Raw genomic sequence first — 21,717 nt, forward strand, 5'->3', positions numbered from 1 at the left:
ATTTAGTGACAGTGGTTTTCTGAAGTGTTCCTGAGCCCATTTGGTGATATCTTTTAGAGAATGATGTCAGTTTTTGATACAGTGCCATCTGAGGGATCGAAGGTCACAGTCATTCAATGTTGATTTTCTGGCCATGCCGCTTACGTGGAGTGATTTCTCCAGATTATCTGAACCTTTTGATGATATTATGGACCATAGATGTTGAAATCCCTAAATTTCTTGCAATTGCACTTTGAGAAACGTTCTTAAACTGTTTGACTATTTGCTCACGCAGCTGTGGACAAAGCGGTGTACTTTCTTGTGAAAGGTACGGGGCTGTTTGGGAAGCTGTTTTTATACCCGATCATGGCACCGACCTGTTCCCAATTAGCTTGCACACCTGTGGGATGTTCCAAATAAGTGTTTGATGAGCATTCCTCAACTTTATCAGTATTTATTGCCACCTTTCCTAACTTCTTTGTCACGTGTTGCTGGCATCAAATTATAAAGTTAATGATTATTTGCAAAAAAAAAAAAATGTTTATCAGTTTGAACATCAAATATGTTGTCTTTGTAGCATATTCAACTGAACATGGGTTTAATTTGATTTGCAAATCATTGTATTCCGTTTATATTTACATCCAACTCAATTTCCAAACTCATATGGAAACGGGGTTTGTACTTGGTATCGGAGCGATACCTAAATGTGTGGCATCATCCAAAACCAATGTAAAGTATCCAAACATAAGAGTAAGTGATTATTACATTTTAACAAAAGTATAGAGGGAACATCCATCCATCCATCCATCATCTTCCGCTTATCCGAGGTCGGGTCGCGGGGGCAACAGCCTAAGCAGGGAAACCCAGACTTCCCTCTCCCCAGCCACTTCGTCTAGCTCTTCCTGGGGGATCCCGAGGCGTTCCCATGCCAGCCGGGAGACATAGTCTTCCCAACGTGTCCCGGGTCTTCCCCGTGGCCTCCTACCGGTTGGACGTGCCCTAAACACCTCCCTAGGGAGGCGTTCGGGTGGCATCCTGACCAGATGCCCGAACCACCTCATCTGGCTCCTCTCGATGTGAAGGAGCAGCGGCTTTACTTTAAGTTCCTCCCGGATGCTTCTCACCCTATCTCTAAGGGAGAGCCCCGCCATACGGCGGAGGAAACTCATTTCGGCCGCTTGTACCCGTGATCTTATCCTTTCGGTCATGACCCAAAGCTCATGACCATAGGTGAGGATGGGAACTTAGATCGACCGGTAAATTGAGAGCTTTGCCTTGCGGCTCAGCTCCTTCTTCACCACAACGGATCGGTACAACGTCCGCATTACTGAAGACGCCGCACCGATCCGCCTGTCGATCTCACGATCCACTCTTCCCTCACTTGTGAACAAGACTCCTAGGTACTTGAACTCCTCCACTTGGGGCAGGGTCTCCTCCCCAACCCGGAGATGGCATTCCACCCTTTTCCGGGCGAGAACCATGGACTCGGACTTGGAGGTGCTGATTCTCATTCCGGTCGCTTCACACTCGGCTGCGAACCGATCCAGCGAGAGCTGAAGATCCCGGTCAGATGAAGCCATCATGACCACATCATCTGCAAAAAGCAGAGACCTAATCCTGCGGTTACCAAACCGGAACCCCTCAACGCCTTGACTGCGCCTAGAAATTCTGTCCATAAAAGTTATGAACAGAATCGGTGACAAAGGACAGCCTTGGCGGAGTCCAACCCTCACTGGAAATGTGTTCGACTTACTGCCGGCAATGCGGACCAAGCTCTGGCACTGATCGTACAGGGAGCGGACCGCTACAATAAGACAGTCCGATACCCCATACTCTCTGAGCACTCCCCACAGGACTTCCCGAGGGACACGGTCGAATGCCTTCTCCAAGTCCACAAAGCACATGTAGACTGGTTGGGCAAACTCCCATGCACCCTCAAGAACCCTGCCGAGAGTATAGAGCTGGTCCACAGTTCCACGACCAGGACGAAAACCACACTATTCCTCCTGAATCCGAGGTTCGACTATCCGGCGTAGCCTCCTCTCCAGTACACCTGAATAAACCTTACCGGGAAGGCTGAGGAGTGTGATCCCACGATAGTTGGAACACACCCTCCGGTCCCCCTTCTTAAAGAGAGGAACCACCACCCCGGTCTGCCAATCCAGAGGTACCGCCCCCGATGTCCACGCGATGCTGCAAAGTCTTGTCAACCAAAACAGCCCCACAGCATCCAGAGCCTTAAGGAACTCCGGGCGGGTCTCGTCCACCCCTGGGGCCTTGCCACCGAGGAGCTTTTTAACTACATCAGCGACCTCAGCCCCAGAAATAGGAGTCCACCACAGATTCCCCAGGCACTGCTTCCTCATAGGAAGACGTGTTGGTTTGATTGAGGAGGTCTTCGAAGTATTCCTTCCACCTATCCACAACATTTGCAGTTGAGGTCAGCAGAACACCATCCGCACCATACACGGTGTTGATAGTGCACTGCCTCCCCTTCCTGAGGCGGCGGACGGTGGTCCAGAATCGCTTCGAAGCCGGGAAGTCGTTTTCTATGGCTTCCCCAAACTCCTCCCATGTCCGAGTTTTTGCCTCTGCGACAGCTGAAGCTGCACACCGCTTGGCCTGTCGGTACCTCTCCACTGCCTCCGGAGTCCTATGAGCCAAAAGGACCCGATAGGACTCCTTCTTCAGCTTGACAGCATCCCTCACCTGCTGGTGTCCACCAAGGGGTTTTAGGATTGCCGCCCCGACAGGCACCAACTACCTTGCGGCCACAGCTCCGATCTCCCGCCTCGACAATAGAGGTGCGGAACATGGTCCACTCGGACTCAATGTCCATTACCTCCCTCGTGGCATGTTCAAAGTTCTTCCGGAGGTGCGAATTGAAACTTTGTCTGACAGGAGACTCAGGCAGACGTTCCCAGCAGACCCTCACAATGCGTTTGGGCCTGCCAGGTCTGTCCGGCATCCTCCCCCACCATCGCAGCCAACTCCCCACCAGGTGGTGATCGGTAGAAAGCTCCGCCCCTCTCTTCACTCGAGTGTCCAAAACATAAGGCCGCAAATCCGATGACACAACTACAAAGTCGATCATGGAACTGCGGCCTAGGGTGTCCTGGTGCCAAGTGCACATATGGACACCCTTATGTTTGAACATGGTGTTTGCTATGGACAAACTGTGACGAGCACAAAAGTCCAATAACAAAACACCACTCGGGTTCAGATCCGGGCGGCCATTCTTCCCAATCACGTCTCTCCAGGTTTCACTGTCGGTGCCAACGTGAGCGTTGAAGTCTCCCAGTAGGACAAGGGAATCACCCGGGGGAGCACTTTCCAGTACTCCCTCGAGTGTTCCCAAAAACGGTGGGTACTCTGAACTGCCGTTTGGTGCGTAAGCACAAACAACAGTCAGGACCCGTCCCCCCACCCGAAGGCGGAGGGAAGCTACCCTTTCGTCCACCGGGTTGAACTCCAACGTACAAGCTTTGAGCCGGGGAGAAACAAGAATTGCCACCCCAGCCCGTCGCCTCTCAACGCCAGAGTGGAAGAGGGTCCAATCCGTCTCTCTGAGCTGCAACCTTATCGTGGTAGAGGAGTTTGCGTGTCCCAATGATCCTAGGAGCTATGTTGTCTGGGGGCATAAAGCCCCCTGGTAGGGTCTCCCAAGGCAAACAGGTTCTAGGTGAGGGATCAGTCAAAGAGCAGCTCAAAGACCTTTATGAAGAAGAAAAAGCATGGACCCAGATTTCCCTCGCCCGGACTCGGGTCACCGGGGCCTCCCTCTGGAGCCAGGCCCGGAGGTGGTGCACGATGGCGAGCGCCTGGTGGCCGGGCCTGTTCCCATGGGGCCCGGCCGGGCACAGCCCGAAGAGGCAACGTGGGTCACCCCTCCAATGGGCTCACCACCCATAGCAGGGGCAATAGAGGTCGGGTGCAATGTGTGCTGGGCGGCAGCCGAAGGCAGGGCACTTGGCGGTCTGAACCTCGGCTACAGAAGCTAGATAGAACATGTGAAGAGAAATTCAGCAAATGATTAAGTGGAATATTAATTAATTTTTACAGCTTGTCCTTTATAATTTTGACAAAATTGTCAAAGGAGCAATGACACAATGTTACTGCATACGTCAGCAGACTAATTAGGAGCCTTTCATTGTTTACTTACTACTAAAAAGACAAGTTGTCTAGTATGTTCACCATTTTATTTAAGGACTTAATTGCAACAAAAAACATGTTTAATGTACCACCAGATTTTTTGTTAAAATAAGACAAAAATGCCATTTTTTTGTGGTCCAAATTTTGGTTCTGGTACTATTTTGAAGATTGCTTACGCCGTTTCGCACATGTTATTTGGATCTTAGTAAATCAAGGCCATACCGTAGCTAACAACCAAATTCTATGAAGAAGGCAATTTTACAACCAGTGTAGGTAATCAAGGCGATACGAGTATACCGTTATTTCTTTCACTAACAAGTAATTAATTAATTACTGTCGCCATCGTTGCAACGGCGTTGTCATTACTGAGAATGTGAAATGGCGCATTATTATACAGTTTGGGTAAATGAAGCGCATAGTGTCTAGATTTGGCACTTATTCTCTGCATGCGGAGAGCAAAGGTGGGGATGATAAAATTATCGGCAGTAGTACACTCGACCCCCCACGCTTGCCAGACCTCAATAAACCCATGTCGACATACACGAAATCCAATCATATTGAATTTAATCTTATGGATGGTTGGGCCAAATTCGGAGTACGTCCAATCACAGCTCCTTAATAGCGTCAAATATGAGAGTGTGGCGACTGAGGGATAGCAACCATGTAGAGCCAATCAGATAAATGTGTGGAATTATTCCACACCGTAATATGTGAAAGGAAAGAGGGCACCTTTTATTTTTGAAGGCATCAGCCGGCAAGTCATCATGACACCAACTGTCTGTGTATTAGCTGCTTACGACACTCAAACAAATTATGATGAAGCCTTGCAACGTAACTGTTATATTCCTGCTTAGTCAGAGGCGGAGCATAACAATACTTTACTTTCTCTGTGTAATTAAAGGCCTACTGAAGTGAGATTTTCTTATTTAAACGGGGATAGCAGGTCCATTCTATGTGTCATACTCGATCATTTCACGATATTGCCATATTTTTCCTGAAAGGATTTAGTAAACATGCAAACGCTAGCATGCTGGGATACTAACTTAGACGTGCTAAGTTTTTCTGTCTAGTTTTACACTTTTTTCTATTTTTACAGCCATACACCTTTGAGTCATATAACTTGGTATATGACACATGCCAACTGTTATCATGCAAACATTACACACATGCTAAATGTTAACATTTTAAAGGCCTACTGAAACCCACTACTACCGACCACGCAGTCTGATAGTTTATATATGAAATTGCAATTTAGTCTACTAAATTGCAATTTTAAATTTCACGCAAAGTATCCTGTTGAAAACGTCAGTATGATGACGCGTGCGCGTGACGTCTCGGATTGTAGCGGACATTTTTTTCCAGCCCAATCCCAGCTATAAGTAGTCTGCTTTAATCGCATAATTACACAGTATTCTGGACATCTGTGTTGTTGAATCTTTTGCAATTTGTTCAATTAATAATGGAGACGTCAAAGAAGAATGATGTAGGTGGGAAGCGGTGTATTGCAGCTGCCTTCAGCAACACAAACACAGCCGGTGTTTCCTTCTTTACATTCCTGAAGGTGAAGCTTTATTATGGAACAGAGCGGTCAAGCGAACATGGTTCCCGACCACATGTCAACCGGCAGGTTTCGGTCAATCAATCAATCAATCAATCAATCAATCAATCAATCAATCAATGTTTATTTATTTAGCCCTACATCACAAATGTCTCAAAGGACTGTACAAACCACTACGACTTCGACATCCTCGGAAGAACCCACATAAGGGCAAGGAAAACTCACACCCAGTGGGCAAGGAGAACTCACACCCAGTGGGACGCCAGTGGCAATGATGACTATGAGAACCTTGGAGAGGACCTCATATGTGGGCAATCCTGAGTCCCGACGAGCGGTCCATCCTGGGTCCCGACTCTGAACAGCCAGTACTTCATCCATGGCCATCGGACCGGACCCCGGGGCACAGAGGAGAAAAAGAAAAGAGGAGGCAGATCAACTGGTCTAAAAAGGAGGTCTATTTAAAGGCTAGAGTATACAAATGAGTTTTAAGGTGAGACTTAAATGCTTCTACTGAGGTAGCATCTCGAACTTTTACCGGGAGGGCATTCCAGAGTACCGGAGCCCGAACGGAAAACGCTCTATAGCCCGCAGACTTTTTTGGGGCTTTAGGAATCACTAATAAGCCGGAGTCCTTTGAACGCAGATGTCTTGCTGTTGCCGGGACATATGGTACAATACAATCGGCAAGATAGGATGGAGCTAGACCATGTAGTATTTTATACTAAAAGTATAAACCTTAAAGTAAACCTTAAAGTAGTAAAACCTTAAAGTCACATCTTAAGTGCACAGGAAGCCAGTGCAGGTGAGCCAGTATAGGCGTAATATGATCAAACTTTCTTGTTCTTGTCAAAAGTCTAGCAGCCGCATTTTGTACCAACTGTAATCGTTTAATGCTAGACATGGGGAGACCTTAAATAGTCGGTGAGAAAATTGTGGTAATAAGTCGGCTCTTACCGTGACGTGAGCGGAGCTTGCGTCCTTCCTCGTGCACCTGTCGAAGAGGCAGCTGTGTGGCTTCCCTCAGAGACACTGGCGGTCACCACACCCGTGGCCACACCCCTTCGACTTTCAGGTACGACAGTATAATCTCACTACAACACTAGTAACACAATAAGCAGATAAGGGATTTTCCAGAATTATCCTAGTAAATGTGTCTAATAACATCTGAATCGCTCCCACTGCCCTACATTTTTTTTTTCTAGTCCTTCACTTTCCCTATCCTTATCCACAAATCTGTCACCCTCGCTCAAATTAATGGGGAAATTGTCGCTTTCTCGGTCCGAATCGCTCTCGCTGCTGGTGGCCATGATTGTAAACAATGTTCAGATGTTAGGAGCTCCACAACCCGTGACGACACGCGCACATTGTCTGCTACTTCCGGTACAGGCAAGGCTTTTTTTATTAGCAACCAAAAGTTGTGAACTTTATCGTCGATGTTCTCTACTAAATCCTTACAGCAAAAATATGGCAATATCGCAAAATGATCAAGTATGACATATAGAATGGACCTGCTATACCCGTTTAAATAAGAAAATCTCATTTCAGTAGGCCTTTAATGTAAGCGTGCTAACGATTTAGGCTAGCTGTGCAGCTCATAGTTACACCTAAAACATCCGGATTCAGACACTTGCCACCATCTTAAAAGTACGGCGGCTTCCGGTGACACCCGGCCAGAGGTCCAGGGAACAGATAGCAGGCCCATCAATCAATTTATTATACATTAGGCTGCTAAGCATGCTGTACTTATTTTCACCCATTGGTTGTAGTTAGTTTTAGTCTTTGTTTTCTGATTGTACTGATTGTACAATTTTGTAGTTATTATCGTTGAAAAAAACTGGTTTGAGAAAAATGTTTTTGTATTATTCATAAGACTACTACGTTTCAGTTTTGTAAATATTGACTATTGTGTGTAAAGTTCTACCTAAGGTTACATTTTATTTAAGAACTAGGCTATCTCGTAAAGACAAATGTTGTGATGGTTAATAAAATATAAAGGATAGTTTATTTTATTTATTTTACTTGTGTTTTTTATTGTACCACTTAAAGGCCAAATGCCATTTTGTGTCTTTTTACCTAAGTTAACATTCAATATTGTTACTTTTTTTAAAAGGTTTTGCTATGCATATATCATATGGAACACTGCAATCTATGGAGTTCAGATGAATGCCAAATGTTTTAAAATACTGTAAACAGTGTTTTTATTCTTCAGTTGATATAAACATATTTGACGTTAAAGATGTGTCAAACGTGATAATAACGAAAAATAACTTTTCTGTTACATTGCTGAGTAACTAATTACTCTTACAATGAGGTAACTGAGTTACTAATTCAAGTGTTGCAGGGTGGTGAGTGTTGCTTGATCCGTGACCCCAAGGATGCAAGTAAAAAATAATGTACAGTATTACTTACAAGAAGCATCGGTCTCCAGAGGAAGAGGAAGAGAAAGAGAATGATCCAAACCTGAAGGAGGGACCCAGGTGGAACGAAATATAACTAATTAAACAAGGAACAGGTGTGCTGACAGTACTAAAGATGTGCGGATAGTCAAATATATCATCTGCAACCGCATCACTAAAGTCGTCATCCACCCGCACCAACAATTTATCAGAACCGCAACCGCCCGCCACCCGCCCGTTGTTATTTATCAGAGGTCGGCTACCTTTACCACTCAAATAATTATTTTAACCCGTTTCACAGAGTAAAGAAGTTCTCACGAATATCCGATGGTGCTCATCCAGATAACGAGAATAAGGGCGTGCTGTGAAGCCATTGCCTTTGACGTCTTCTACAACATGTACAAACTGTTTGCCAGTCCAGCAACATGTTGTATGCAGCTTCCGCAAACACAAGTACAAGATTGAAAGGCGTACTGGGTGATACAGAGTACACTGATGGTTGTGATATAAACAATTTCAACACTCTTACTAATATGCGCCACACTGTGAAGCCACCCCAAACAAGAATGACAAACACATTTCGGGAGAATATCCTCACAGTAACACAACATAAACGGAACACAACAAATACCCATAATCCTTTGCATCCATGACATTTCCTGAATATATTTTACACCCCCCGCACTCCCAACCCCGCCCACCTTACCGACGCACAGGGGGTGGGCGGGTGGCTGGGTTTGCTGTTAGCGGGGTGTATAATTAAGGCAGGGTGTCTCATGAATGCAAAGGATTCTGGGTATTTGTTGTGTTACTGTGAGGATGTTCTCCCGAAATGTGTCTAGACAGGACATGGAAGAGAAAGTAAAAATGCTGCAAAACACAGGGACCAAACAGGAAATACTGACAAAACAAGAGCACCAGGACAGGAAGTGGTTCTAAACACAGGAAAACCCAAACACAACCAAATTCTCAGTAGCACTTCTGACATCAAGTAGTTTTTGGGAGGCAATCATCACACACGACGTTAGACGAGAAGCCGGCAATTCTTGCGACGTTGCTTAGAAAGTCAGACTCAGTTGTTTTTGGTGGTACTTTAAAACCAAAGAATGCACATTTGTATTTTTTTTTTTTTTTAATTAAATCTGTACGACACTTATTATTTCCAAAAGTATTATTCGCACATCATAAATTAAAATCCAAGCAAGATACGGTAAAATATACAAAACCCAAAACCAGTGAAGTTGGCACGTTGTGTAAATGGTAATTAAAAACAGAATACAATAATTTGCAAATCCTTTTCAGCCTATATTCAACTGAATAGACTGCAAAGACAAGATATTTAATGTTCGAACTGGAAAACTTTGTTATTTTTTTGCAAATAATAGCTAAATTGGAATTCGATGCCTGCAACAAGTTTCAAAAAAACTAGCACAAGTGGCAAAAAAGACTGAGCAAGTTGAGGAATGCTCATCAAACACTTGTTTGGATCATCCCACAGGTGAACAGACTCTTTGGTAACAGGTGGGTGCCATGATTGGGTATAAAAGCGGCTTCCATGAAATGCTCAATCATTCACAAACAAGGATGGGGCGAGGGTCACCACTTTGTAGGGTTGTCCCGATCCGACATTTGGATCGGATCGGCCGCCGATATTTGCCAAAAAATGCGTATTGGCAAGGCACGGGAAAATGCAGATCCAGATCCAGTTTTTAAAAAAAATATGATCTCCCAATTACGCTCGGACTGCAGTCAGGCAGGGCAAACAATTGAAGGGAGTGTGTAGATAGTTTTTTAGTTTTTTTAAGTTTACACTTGTTCAAGAGCAAGTATTGATGCTGAGTTATAGACATTTTATCCCACTCAGGTTGTTTGTGTGTTTTGCTTTATTTAATAATGTTTACAGCAGGGGTCGGGAACCTTTTTGGCTGAGAGAGCCATGAAACCAAATATTTTAAAATGTATTTCCGTGAGAGCCATATAATATTTTTTAACACTGAATAGAACTAAACGTGTGCATTTTTAAGTAATACCAACATTTTTAGAGTATAATAAGTCTCTTATTCTTTTTAATAACAATGTTATTCTGAAGCTAACCAATAATAAATCAAATACGTCTTACCATTAATGGGACTTCTTGAACAGGTGCGGTAGAAAACGGATTGATGGATTAAAATGCATGAGAATGTTTTATATTTTCAACATTATTTTTAACACTGTGATTACCAGCGGAATTATTCATTACTTATTGTGTTAAGCAATGTCAGCTAAGATTTATCTGAGAGCCAGATGCAGTCATCAAAAGATTCACATCTGGCTCTAGAGCCCTAGGTTCCCTACCCCTGCTTTACAGCATTATTTGCACTTTATACTGTTCACTTTTTTACTGTTCAATGATGCCATTTGTGTTTGTCATGTATAATTTTGTCTTTTTTGTGTTTATCCTGAATGAACAGGACGGTCTCTTGTTACCAACCATTGTGTATTATTCAAACTCACCTAATTCAGCTGGCTAGTTGTTTTCAAGATTACTAAACCATTTTCAACATGAATGTGACAACTAAGTAGGCTAAATAACTTTAAACCTTAATACATGCTCGGAAAGGTCAGTATCGGCCAGTATCGGTATCGGATCGGAAGTGCAAAAACAACATTGGTATCGGATCAGAAGTGCAAAAACCTGGTACGGGACATCCCTACCACTTTGTGAACAAATACTTGAGAAAATTGTTCTTAAAACAGTTTAAGAATAACTTTTCTCAACGAGCTATTGCAAGGAATTTAGGGATTTCACCATCTACAGTCTGTAATATCATCAAAAGGTTCAGAGAATCTGGAGAAATCACTGCACGTAAGCGATGATATTACGGACCATCGATTCCTCAGGCGGGACTGCATCAAAAACTGTGTAAAGGTTATCACCACATGGGCTCAGGAACACTTCAGAAAACCCCTGTCAGTAACTACAGTTTGTCACTACTTCTGTAAATGACAAACTCTTAAAACTTAAAACTTTACTTTGCAAAGCAAACGCCATTCATCAACAACGCCCAGAAACGCCGCCGGCTTCGCTGGGCCTGAGCTCATCTAAGATTGACTGACGCAAAGTGGAAAAGTGTTCTGTGGTCTGACAAGTCCACATTTCAAATTTTTTGGGGAAACTGTGGATGTCGTGTCATCCGGACCAAAGAGGAAAAGAACCATCCCGATTGTTATAGGCGCAAAGTTCAAAAGCCAGCATCTGTGATGGTATGGGGGTGTATTAGTGCCCAAGGCATGGGTAACCTACACATCTGTGAAAGCACTACTAATCCTGAATAGTACATACAGGTTTTGGAGCAACATATGTTGCCATCCAAGCAACGTTATCATGGACGCCCCTGCTTATTTCAGCAAGACAATGCCAAGTTACGTGTTACAACAGGATGGCTTCATAGTAAAAGAGTGGGGGTACTAGACTGGCCTGACTGTAGTCCAGACCTTTTTCCCATTGAAAATGTATGGTACAATATGAAGCCTAAAATACCACAACAGAGACCCCGGAATGTTGAACAACTTAAGCTGTACATCAAGGAAGAATGGGAAAGAATTCCATCTGAAAAGCTTCAAAAATTGGTCTCCTCAGTTCCCAAACGTTTACTGAGTGTTGTTTAAAGGAAAGGCCATGTAGCACAATAGTAAAAATGCCCCTGTGCCAACTGTTTTGCAATATGTTGCTGCCATTAAATTTTAAGTTAATGATTAATTGCCCAAAAAAAAATTAAGTTTCTTAGTTTGACGTTAAATATTGTGTCTTTGCAGTCTATTCAATTGAATATAAGCTGAAAAGGATTTGCAAATCATTGTATTCTGTTTTTATATACGAATTACACAACATGCCGACCTCACTGGTTTTGGGTTTTGTAGAAGTGGCAAAGGGATGATAAGATATATTTTTAGATGAGTGAATAATTGGATTTTATTATAATGTGAATGTAACATTTGACAAGGCTATATTTTTCAGTACATCCTGTGTGTGTCTGTTTCAGGTGTGGTGTGGAACACAACGCCCAGAAGACGCTAAGAATTCCATGGAAAGTGAACACAGTCCAGGACAATTCAGGTAATGTTTGGTGTAATCAAGGGTGCTGGTGCAAAGTCTAAATGATTACGTTTCCATCTGCTAAATTCAGTTGTTGTTGTAGCTGATGTCCGCTGAAATATTGATGAGAAATATTATGTCTGTAATGGCTATGCTAATGTTAAATGGCAGACAGCATCAAAAAAATGATCTTATATTGCGTTACGAACATGACACTTTTTACCAAGAATGTCTCGTAGTTGCTGGATTGGATGCAGATCCGAAACAAACACAGGTGGAGTTGTTTTGAATGAATTTTGTAACTGAAAACTGAAAAAAAATCTTTTGAATTTCTGAATTTATAAGTAAACTCTGCGGATTGATGGAGGGAGTTTTAAGTCAGAAGGAAAAGACCGTTGAAAAGAGGGGTGGGTTATATGTTGTATGTAGACCACTTCCTAGTGATCTACATAACATGTAATGATGGTTCCTCGGTCCAAATTTTTTATGGATTACCGTATTTTCCAGACAATAGGGCGCACCGGATTATAAGGTGCACTGCCGATGAGTAAGTCTAATCAGGTCTTTTTTCATGCAAAAGGCGCACCGGATTATATGGCGCATTAAAAGAGTCATGTCATGAATTTTTTTCTAAATTTAAAACACTTCCTTGTGGTCTACATAACATGTTATGGTGGTTCTTTGGTCAAAATGTTGCATAGATTATGTTTTACATATCATCTTCAAGTCACTTTTGTGGGCAGGCTTATTTACGTGGCTCACCTTCAACAGCGTCTTCTCCCCGTCATCTTTGTTGTAGCGGTGTAGCCTGCAAGGACGGGAGTGGAAAAAGTGTCATAAGATGGAGCTAACTGTTTTACTGACGTTCAGACTTTACTTCAATCAATAACAGAGCAGCATCTCCCCATCCTTGGCTCACTAGTGCAACAACAACGCCTGAAATGTGTCCCGTGAAAAACCGTCCGACCAGAACTCTCTAATAACTAAAGTTCCGTTGGTAAATTTTCTAAACCCACTACACTGGTATGTTTTAGTACTTCCATATCCATAGATATAAGTTAGAACTTACAAGAAGATAGTGAAAAGAAGAAGCTTAACGATGACAGACTACAGTGGCGGACACGCGCACATTTTCAGGACTTCTCAAATACACAACAGTGGGTACCAGGAGGTAAGAAACGTTGGTTTTGCATAATATTGTAAAACAAAACACCAGATAATATGTCTGCTAATGGGTGCCATTTTGCGGTCCTTAGACACACAACATAGTAATACTTGTATCTCTGACTACGGTAGCCGTAATGGGCCGAAATAAAATAGCTTCAAGGTCTGTAAGCACAACCAGAATTATTCCGTACATTAGCCGCACCGGGTTATAAGGCGCACTGTCGTTTTTGGAGAAAATTAAAGGATCTTAAGTGCGCCTTATAGTGCAAAAAGTACGGTAAATTGTGAAGCAAAAGAACAGTCTCCTCTACATTTAAGTAGTTGCTATGTTTTTATTGAACGGTATTTGCTTCCGGGTTATAACCCACGCATTAAGGCTGTCAAATGTGGCGGCACACACTCACTCCAAAGATATGGTTTACAATCGTATGATCCAGGTGTGTTCGTCTGACTTTTCAAAAGCCAAACATGATCAGGATAAGATATTTCCATAGGTTGTAGAATGCTTATTTAGGGCCGGGTTAGTTGAGAAATTAGAAATTAGAAATCATATTTTTCAGACTATAAAGCACACTTAAAATCCTTTCATTTTCTCAAATCTCAACAGTGCGCTTTATAACCCGGTGCGCCTAATGTACAGAATAATTTTGATTGTGCTTACCGACCTCAAAGTTATTTTATCTGGTACATGATGCGGTGGCAGAGGGGTTAGTGCGTCTGCCTCACAATACGAAGTTCCTGCAGTCCTGGGTTCAAATCCAGGCTCGGGATCTTTCTGTGTGGAGTTTGCATGTTCTCCCCGTGAATGCGTGGGTTCCCTCCGGGTACTCCGGCTTCCTCCCACTTCCAAAGACATGCACCTGGGGATAGGTTGATTGGCAACACTAAATTGGCCCTAGTGTGTGAATGTGAGTGTGAATGTTGTCTGTCTATCTGTGTTGGCCCTGTGATGATATGGCGACTTGTCCAGGGTGTACCCTGCCTTCCGCCCGATTGTAGCTGAGATAGGCGCCAGCGCCCCCCGTGACCCCGAAAGGGAATAAGCGGTAGAAAATGGATGGATGGATGATGAAATGATAAGTGTGACCAGTAGATGGCAGTCACACATAAGAGATAGGTGTAGACTGCAATATGACTCAAGTAAACAACACCAAAATTGTGTATGTTCCATTGAAAATATAGAAGATTACACACGGCGCTCAAAAATACATCAAAATGTTTTAGAACAACTTTGGTAAGCTATGAAGCCGCACCGCATGATGGATTGTACTATGCTTCAACATAGGAGTATTATTATGCTGTGTGTAAAAGGTAAGACATATTATCTGGCAGTTTGTTTCGCAATATTATGCAAAATAAACTTTTTTTACCTTCTGGTACCTGTTGATGTTTATTTGGGATCTGCATAAGTCCTGAAATTTTGCGCTCGTCCGTCTTTGTAGTCTGTAGTCGATAAGCTTCTTCTTTTTCTCTATTTTCTTGTTATGGGACATTCTTCCTCCGTTGTTGCCATTTATAATATAAAGTAGTGTAAAGTTCTAACTTATATATTTCAGTAAACTCGCTATGAAGGCGCTAAAACATACCGGTGTAGTGAGTTAATATTATTCACCCAAGGAACTTTAGTTATTTAGGGACGGCGTGGCGCAGTGGGAGAGTGGCCGTGCGCAACCCGAGGGTCACTGGTTCAAATCCCACCTAGAACCAACCTCGTCACGTCTGTTGTGTCCTGAGCAAGACACTTCACCCTTGCTCCTGATGGGTGCTGGTTGGCGCCTTGCATGGCAGCTCCCTCCATCAGTGTGTGAATGTGTGTGTGAATGGGTAAATGTGGAAGTAGTGTCAAAGCGCTATGAGTACCTTGAAGGTAGAAAAGCGCTATACAAGTACAACCCATTTATTTATTTATTAGAGCGTTTTGGTCGGACAGTTTTTGACGGGACACATTTCCGGCGTTGTTTTTGCACTAGTGAGCCACAGATGAGGAGATGCTGCTCCATTATTGATTGAAGTAAAGTCTGAAAGTCATTAAAACAGTTAGCTCCATCTTTTGACACGTCTTCCACTCCCGTCCTTGCACGCTATACAGCTACAACAAAGATGACGGAGAAAACGTTGCCGAAGTGAGCCACCTAAATAAGACCGCCCACAAAAGAAGTGACTGTCAGAATGCGACCCGAAGATGATCTGTAAAACATATTCTCTTCAACATTTTGACCAAATAACCACCATTACATGTTATGTAGACCACTAAAAGTGTTTTACATGTAGAAAGACAATTATAATAATATATGACTTCTTCAATGCACCTTATAATCCGGTGAGTCTTTTGTATGAAAATAAACCTGACTACACCCGCTCATGGGCAGTACGCCTTATAATCCGGTGAGCCCTATGCTCTGGAGAATACGGTAATTTATCGTGTGGAAACGTAGTCATTGACACTAACACAACATTTCACAATTCCCTTTAGGGTCTTGGGCTCTCTTCAGAATTTCCCTGAATTTGCCAAAGCATTCAGCTGCAACAAGAGCAGCTACATGGTCCCTGACAACGTGTGCCAGCTGTGGTGATCCGCAAAGCTCTCGGACAATGTCTGACACTAAAACCCCAGCCCCTTTACTTGACTGTCGGGCGAGGGACGACAAGGAGGGGGTGATAGGAGCTCTCACCCAGATTGAGCAGGACTATGTACGTCCTGAGAGAACAGCAGCAGACTGTTCATCTACAACTCTTTCATCCAGTTAGCATCACTATTGTCTTCACTGAATGCAAAAATATTTTGTTCATTTTAGTTTTTCTTAATGTGTGAGTCTGCCAAGGAATGCTGTACCGGAGAGAGTGGAGGCGATCCAACTCACTGGCTGAAAAATACACCAAACACCCACTCACACACATAGCCATAGAGGGATGAACAACTGTACTATATGCGGGACTGTCTTCGATGTACAAACACACAGTCTTGGTCAAATGTTTACATACAATTGTTAAGAACATAATGTAATGGTCGTCTTGAGTTTCCAATAATTTCTACAACTATTATTTTTTTGTGACAGAGTGAATAATTGTTGGTTACAAAAAACATTCACGAAGTTTGGTTCTTTTATGAATTTATTATGGGTCTACTGAAAATGTGAGCAAATCTGCTGGGTCAAAAGTATACATACGGCAATTTTAATATTTGGTTACATGTTCCTTGACAAGTTTTACTGCAATAAAGCGCTTTTGGTAGCCAACCACAAGCTTCTGGCAAGCATCTGGTTGAATTTTTGTTTCATCTGACCACAGAACTTTCCTCCGGAAGGTCTTATCTTTCACCATGTGATGTCAGATTAAACAAAAATTGCCTGTTTGGCCAAAATACCCAGCAATATGTTTAGAAGAGAAAAGTTGAGGCCTTTAATCTCAGGAACACCACACTATCGTCAAGCATGGTGGTGGTAGTATTATGCTCTGGGCCTGTTTTGCTGCCAATGGAACTGGTGCTTTACGGAGAGTAAATGGTACAATGAAAAGGAAGATTACCTCCAAATTCTTCAGGACAAGCTAAAATCATCAGCCCGGAGGTTGGGTCTTGGCCGCAGTTTAGTGTTCCAACAGGACAATGACCCCAAACACACAACAAAAGTTGTAAATAAATGACTAAATCAGGCTAGAGTTAAGGTTTTAGAATGGCCTTCCCAAAGTCTTGACTTAAACGTGTGGACAATCCTGAAGAAACAAGTCCATGTCAGAAAATTAAAAAATTTACCTGAACTGCACCAATTTTGTCAAGAGAAATGGTCAAAAAGTCAACCAGAAGCTCGTTGATGGCTACCAAAAGCACTTTATTGCAGTGAGACTTGCCATGGGCCACGTAACCAAATATTAACATTGCTGTATGTATACTTTTGACCCAGCAGATTTGGTCACATTTTCAGTAAACCCATAATAAATTCATAATAGAAACATTCATGAATGTTTTTTGTGACAAATAAGTATGTGCCCCAATCACTCTATCACAAAAAAACAAGAGTTTTAGAAATTATTGGAAACTCAAGACAGCCTTGACATTATCTTCTTTACAAATGTATGTAAACTTTTGACCACGACTGTACATAGATTAGTTTAGGTACATTTTTACAGAAAGTATTTACTAGGGATTTACACGATGCTTCTCTGTGTTTGACGCGAGCCAGCGTCAATGTGCGTCTGCTGTTCATTATCACTCAAAGAAATAAGCCAGTGGATGCTTTTTGCCTTTTTAAGATCTACTTACCAGTCACTGAGATGACAATCGACAGACTCTGTGTACACCTCACGGTTGATAATTGCCAATGCCTTACAGGACTTGTCTGCTGCACTTACGGTAGGTCAGAGGCGCATTCTAATGGGGTCCAATACAGCAGTTGAAAATCATAGTTACAGTAGGAAATACATTCATATGGCTCCGTTCCTCGGTGTATCTCCCGTTCGAGCAGACCTGGGCAAAATAAGGCCCGGGGGGCCGCATGCATATGATATTCATATGTTGTCAATATTCAGTGTTTTATTGTTTATAGTTAAGCTTTTCAATCTAGCCCACCGGACATTCCCCCAAAATGTTTTTAGTTCTTTAAGATGGAAACTGTAGCTGCCATTATGCCATTATACAAGGCCAGTCCACGGTGTAAACCAGCCTAGACAAAATATGGCCCGCGGGCCACATGCGGCCCATTAAGATTTTCAATCCGGCCTGCCGAATGTTCTACACATTTTTTTTAGACATTTAACATCAAAACTATCGCCGCCATTATTAAGTGCAGTGATGTTTTCAAATGAGCGTAAGTCTTGAACTACAGTATAGAAAGTATTCCAATGGTTGGAATATGCGCTCTTGCATGATATACTAGTTAACAGTTGTCCCGATACCAATATTTTGGTACCGGTACCAAAATGTATTTTGATACTTTTCAGTACTTTTCCAAATAAAGGGGACCACAAAAAAATGCATATTCGGCTTTTTTTTTTTTTTTAATCTGGTGTTACATTAAAAATGTGTGTCCTTAGGCCTACTGAAACCCACTACTACCCACCACGCAGTCGGATAGTTTATATATCAATCATGAAATATTAACATTGCCACACATGCCAATACAGCCTTTTTAGTTTGCTAAATTACAATTTTAAATTTCCCGGGAATTTCGTCTTGAAAAACGTGTACGCAAGACGTCGCAGGTTTTAAGGAAAAATGAGCGCTGCACACACACACAGCTAAAAGTCGTCTGCTTTAACGGCATAATTACACAGTATTTTGGAGATCTGTGTTGCTGAATCTTTTGCAATTTGTTCAATTAATATTGGAGAAGTCACAGTAGAAAGATGGAGTTGGGAAGCTTTAGCCTTTAGCCACACAAACACATGGTGATACCTTGTTTAAAATTCCTGGAGGTGAAACTTTCCTATGGGTCAGAGCACAGTCTAGCCAACATGGATCCCTACCAAATGTCAACCAGCAGGTTTCGGTGAGAAAATTGTGGTTAAAAAGTCAGTTCTTACCGGAGAAAAGCTGAGCTTGTGCCGTCCATAGCTGCCGTCGACTCCCCTGAGACACTGCGCGTCAAGACACCCGTGGACAGACCCTTCTGACTATCAGGTACTATTTAACTCACTAAAACACTAGCAACACAATAGAAAGATAAGGGATTTCCCAGAATTATCCTAGTAAATGTCTCTAAAAACATCGGAATCCGTCCCAATGCAATCGCGTTTTTTTTATATATATGTTTTTCTAGTCCGTCGCTATCAATATCCTCAAACACAAATCTTTCATCCTCGCTCAAATTAATGGGGAAATTGTCGTTTTCTCGGTCAGAATAGCACTTTTTGTTGGAGGCTCCCATTAAAAACAATGTGATTATGTGAGGAGCCCCCACACGTGTGACGTCATTGTCTGCGACTTCCAGTAGAGGCAGGGCATTTCTCTTAACACCGAAAGTTGCGAACTTTATCGTGGATGTTCTCTACTAAATCCTTTCAGCAAAAATATGGCAATATCGCGAAATTATCAAGTATGACACATAAAATGGACCTGCTATCCCCGTTCAAATAAGAAAATCTAATTTCAGTAGGCCTTTTAATAAAATAGTGAACATGCGAGACAATTTGTCTTTTAGTAGTAAGTAAGCAAACAAAGGCTCCTAATTAGTCTGCTGACGTATGCAGTAACATATTGTGTAATTTTTCATTCTATTATTTTGTCAAAATTATTAGGGACAAGTGGTAGAAAATTAATTATTATTCTACTTGTTCATTTACTGTTAATATCTGCTTACTTTCTCTTTTAACATGTTCTATCTACACTTCTGTTAAAATGTAATAATCACTTATTTTTCTGTTGTTTGATACTTTACATTAGTTTTGGATGATACCACAAATTTAGGTATCAATCTGATATCAAATAGTTACAGGATCATACATTGGTCATATTCAAATTCCTCATGTGTCCAGGGATTTATTTCTTGAGCTTATAAACATAATATTTATTTGTTTTTAAATGAAAGAAGATGCCAAAAAATATCGACGTAATCATAGTAGTATGGACTAGATACGCTACTGTACTTGTATCATTACAGTGGATATCAGGTACTCTTCAGTACCGAATAACCTTACTACTTACTATAGTAATCTAATTAGTTACTATGGTAATCTAAGTCACAGCAGCTCGGAAGAGGCACCATGCGGTGTGGGTGGGGAGCGTTTCCACAGAGTGTTTCCAGAGCGGCCAGCCTGAAATGCGGGTGTCAGGGACAGACACGGAAGGAGATTTTTATAACAACGTTCTAAAGCTTAGTGATATATCAGATTATAGGTGGTGTTTTTTTTTTGGGGGGGGGGGGGGGTTTACCATTTGCGTTCATATTTCACTGTGTTTGTTGTATTTTTGTTGTGTTTCGTCTTGACTAAAACATGTCGATCGACATGGAGTGTGACTTTCATATATTGTTAATATTCAGTGTTTTATCGTTCATGGATAATATTGTAAATCCCACATTCTTTTTTTTTCATGTACATTCTCGGTGTCTTATTCAGTAAAACAAACTTAAAATTTGATTCTGTTTTTTAAGGCGGTCTGTCCATAACGTTTTTAGCATTCAATCAGACATTATTGTGAGGTTTTGTATTAGTGTTCCTAAAAATAGATATACCGGCCCCCGGACACATATTTTTCCCTAAATTTGGTCTCCCGAGACACAATATTTGCCCAGGCCTGCGCTAAAGGAAGGCAGGGGCCGGGGGGAATCATTGCAATGCAGGCTGATGAAAATGATTGAAAGCGCCACTCTACATAGCAACCGACGCTGTGATCAAAGATGAATTTGCCACAAAACAAATTTTTAGATATTCTCTACTACTATTACTCTACTGCCATCTGGCAGCTAAAGTGGATAGTGCAACCCCCCCCTCCCCCCCACTGACTTGTCACATTTCATGTGTCGGGTAAACTGTGAGGAATGAGGCCATATGAATCCCCTTCCTACTGTAAGTATTATTCTCTTTGTCTTACTGTATTGTCTCAATAGGCTGTCTCTGTCAGGTATGATACAACAGCGATTAAAAGCCAACATATGATTCAAACAAAGTGTGTTCATTGTAATGATAGCAAAGTCAGTGTTAGCTGAATTCGTTCATGAAGTAATTAAAGGTGACAGACAACTTTATTTTGAAAAGGTGTGCACTGCAGCATTAAGATTTAGAATCCCATATTGGAAGGATTGCTATTGTTTTATTATTATTATTTTTATTCTTTTTACAAAGTTGCCTTCTTTCTTTTGCAACTTCTCTGATTCCAATGTAAAATGCTGCAATTTCAGGTAAGTCAAGTAATTGCAATGAATATTAGGGCATCAATAATGTTTAATCAGTTTGTTTGTTGTTTTTCCATTATTTGTGTCTGTGTGCCAGCCTCTCTTCACATGTAGAGCAATATAAAATATATACCTCAGTTGCCTGTAATAATACATTTTGTAGTAATATAATAATCGTTTCCAGGAGCATTTTCTTCTCTTTCTTTCAAAATAAAATATTTCAAATACCTCAGGCAAGTGCTGTTACTACTGTGTGTGTGGGTGCACACACATCTGAACTTGGCATCCTTTCATAAGATGATAATCATATAATGGGCATGGAATGTTACAGTAGGGTGAGCTGCATGTGTCTGCCAAAAAGAATGGAGTGTGTTTTTTTTTTGTTTCAGAAGATGAGCCCTTGACCTCATAAGGAATATGTTTACGGCAGAAAAGGATTTAAAAGAAGCACAAACTACAGTCTATTATTTCCCTTGAGTTTGGGTTAGTGGTCATGCGGTCAGGTTGGATTGGATTAAAGAAAACTGCACTTTTTTGGAATTTTTCTTATCATTCACAATC

The 21,717-nt window shown here is 41.9% G+C and overlaps 1 protein-coding gene across 2 annotated transcripts in view; it reads left to right on the top strand.

The window, feature by feature from the left end:
• The window catches only part of LOC133537131 (neprilysin-like), a 168,263-nt gene extending 149,962 nt beyond the window's left edge, over positions 1–18,301 (top strand). For both annotated transcript variants that reach the window (XM_061878015.1, XM_061878016.1), the window contains exons 23-24: positions 12,111–12,184; positions 15,804–18,301. In XM_061878015.1, coding sequence (XP_061733999.1) covers positions 12,111–12,184; positions 15,804–15,903 — 174 coding nt within the window. In that variant the 3' untranslated portion in view covers positions 15,904–18,301. The remainder of the gene's footprint in view (positions 1–12,110; positions 12,185–15,803) is intronic.
• The last annotated feature ends 3,416 nt before the right edge of the window (positions 18,302–21,717 follow it).

The sequence above is a fragment of the Nerophis ophidion genome, linkage group LG18 (assembly GCF_033978795.1).
Source record: "Nerophis ophidion isolate RoL-2023_Sa linkage group LG18, RoL_Noph_v1.0, whole genome shotgun sequence".
NCBI classification, from domain to species: domain Eukaryota; kingdom Metazoa; phylum Chordata; class Actinopteri; order Syngnathiformes; family Syngnathidae; genus Nerophis; species Nerophis ophidion.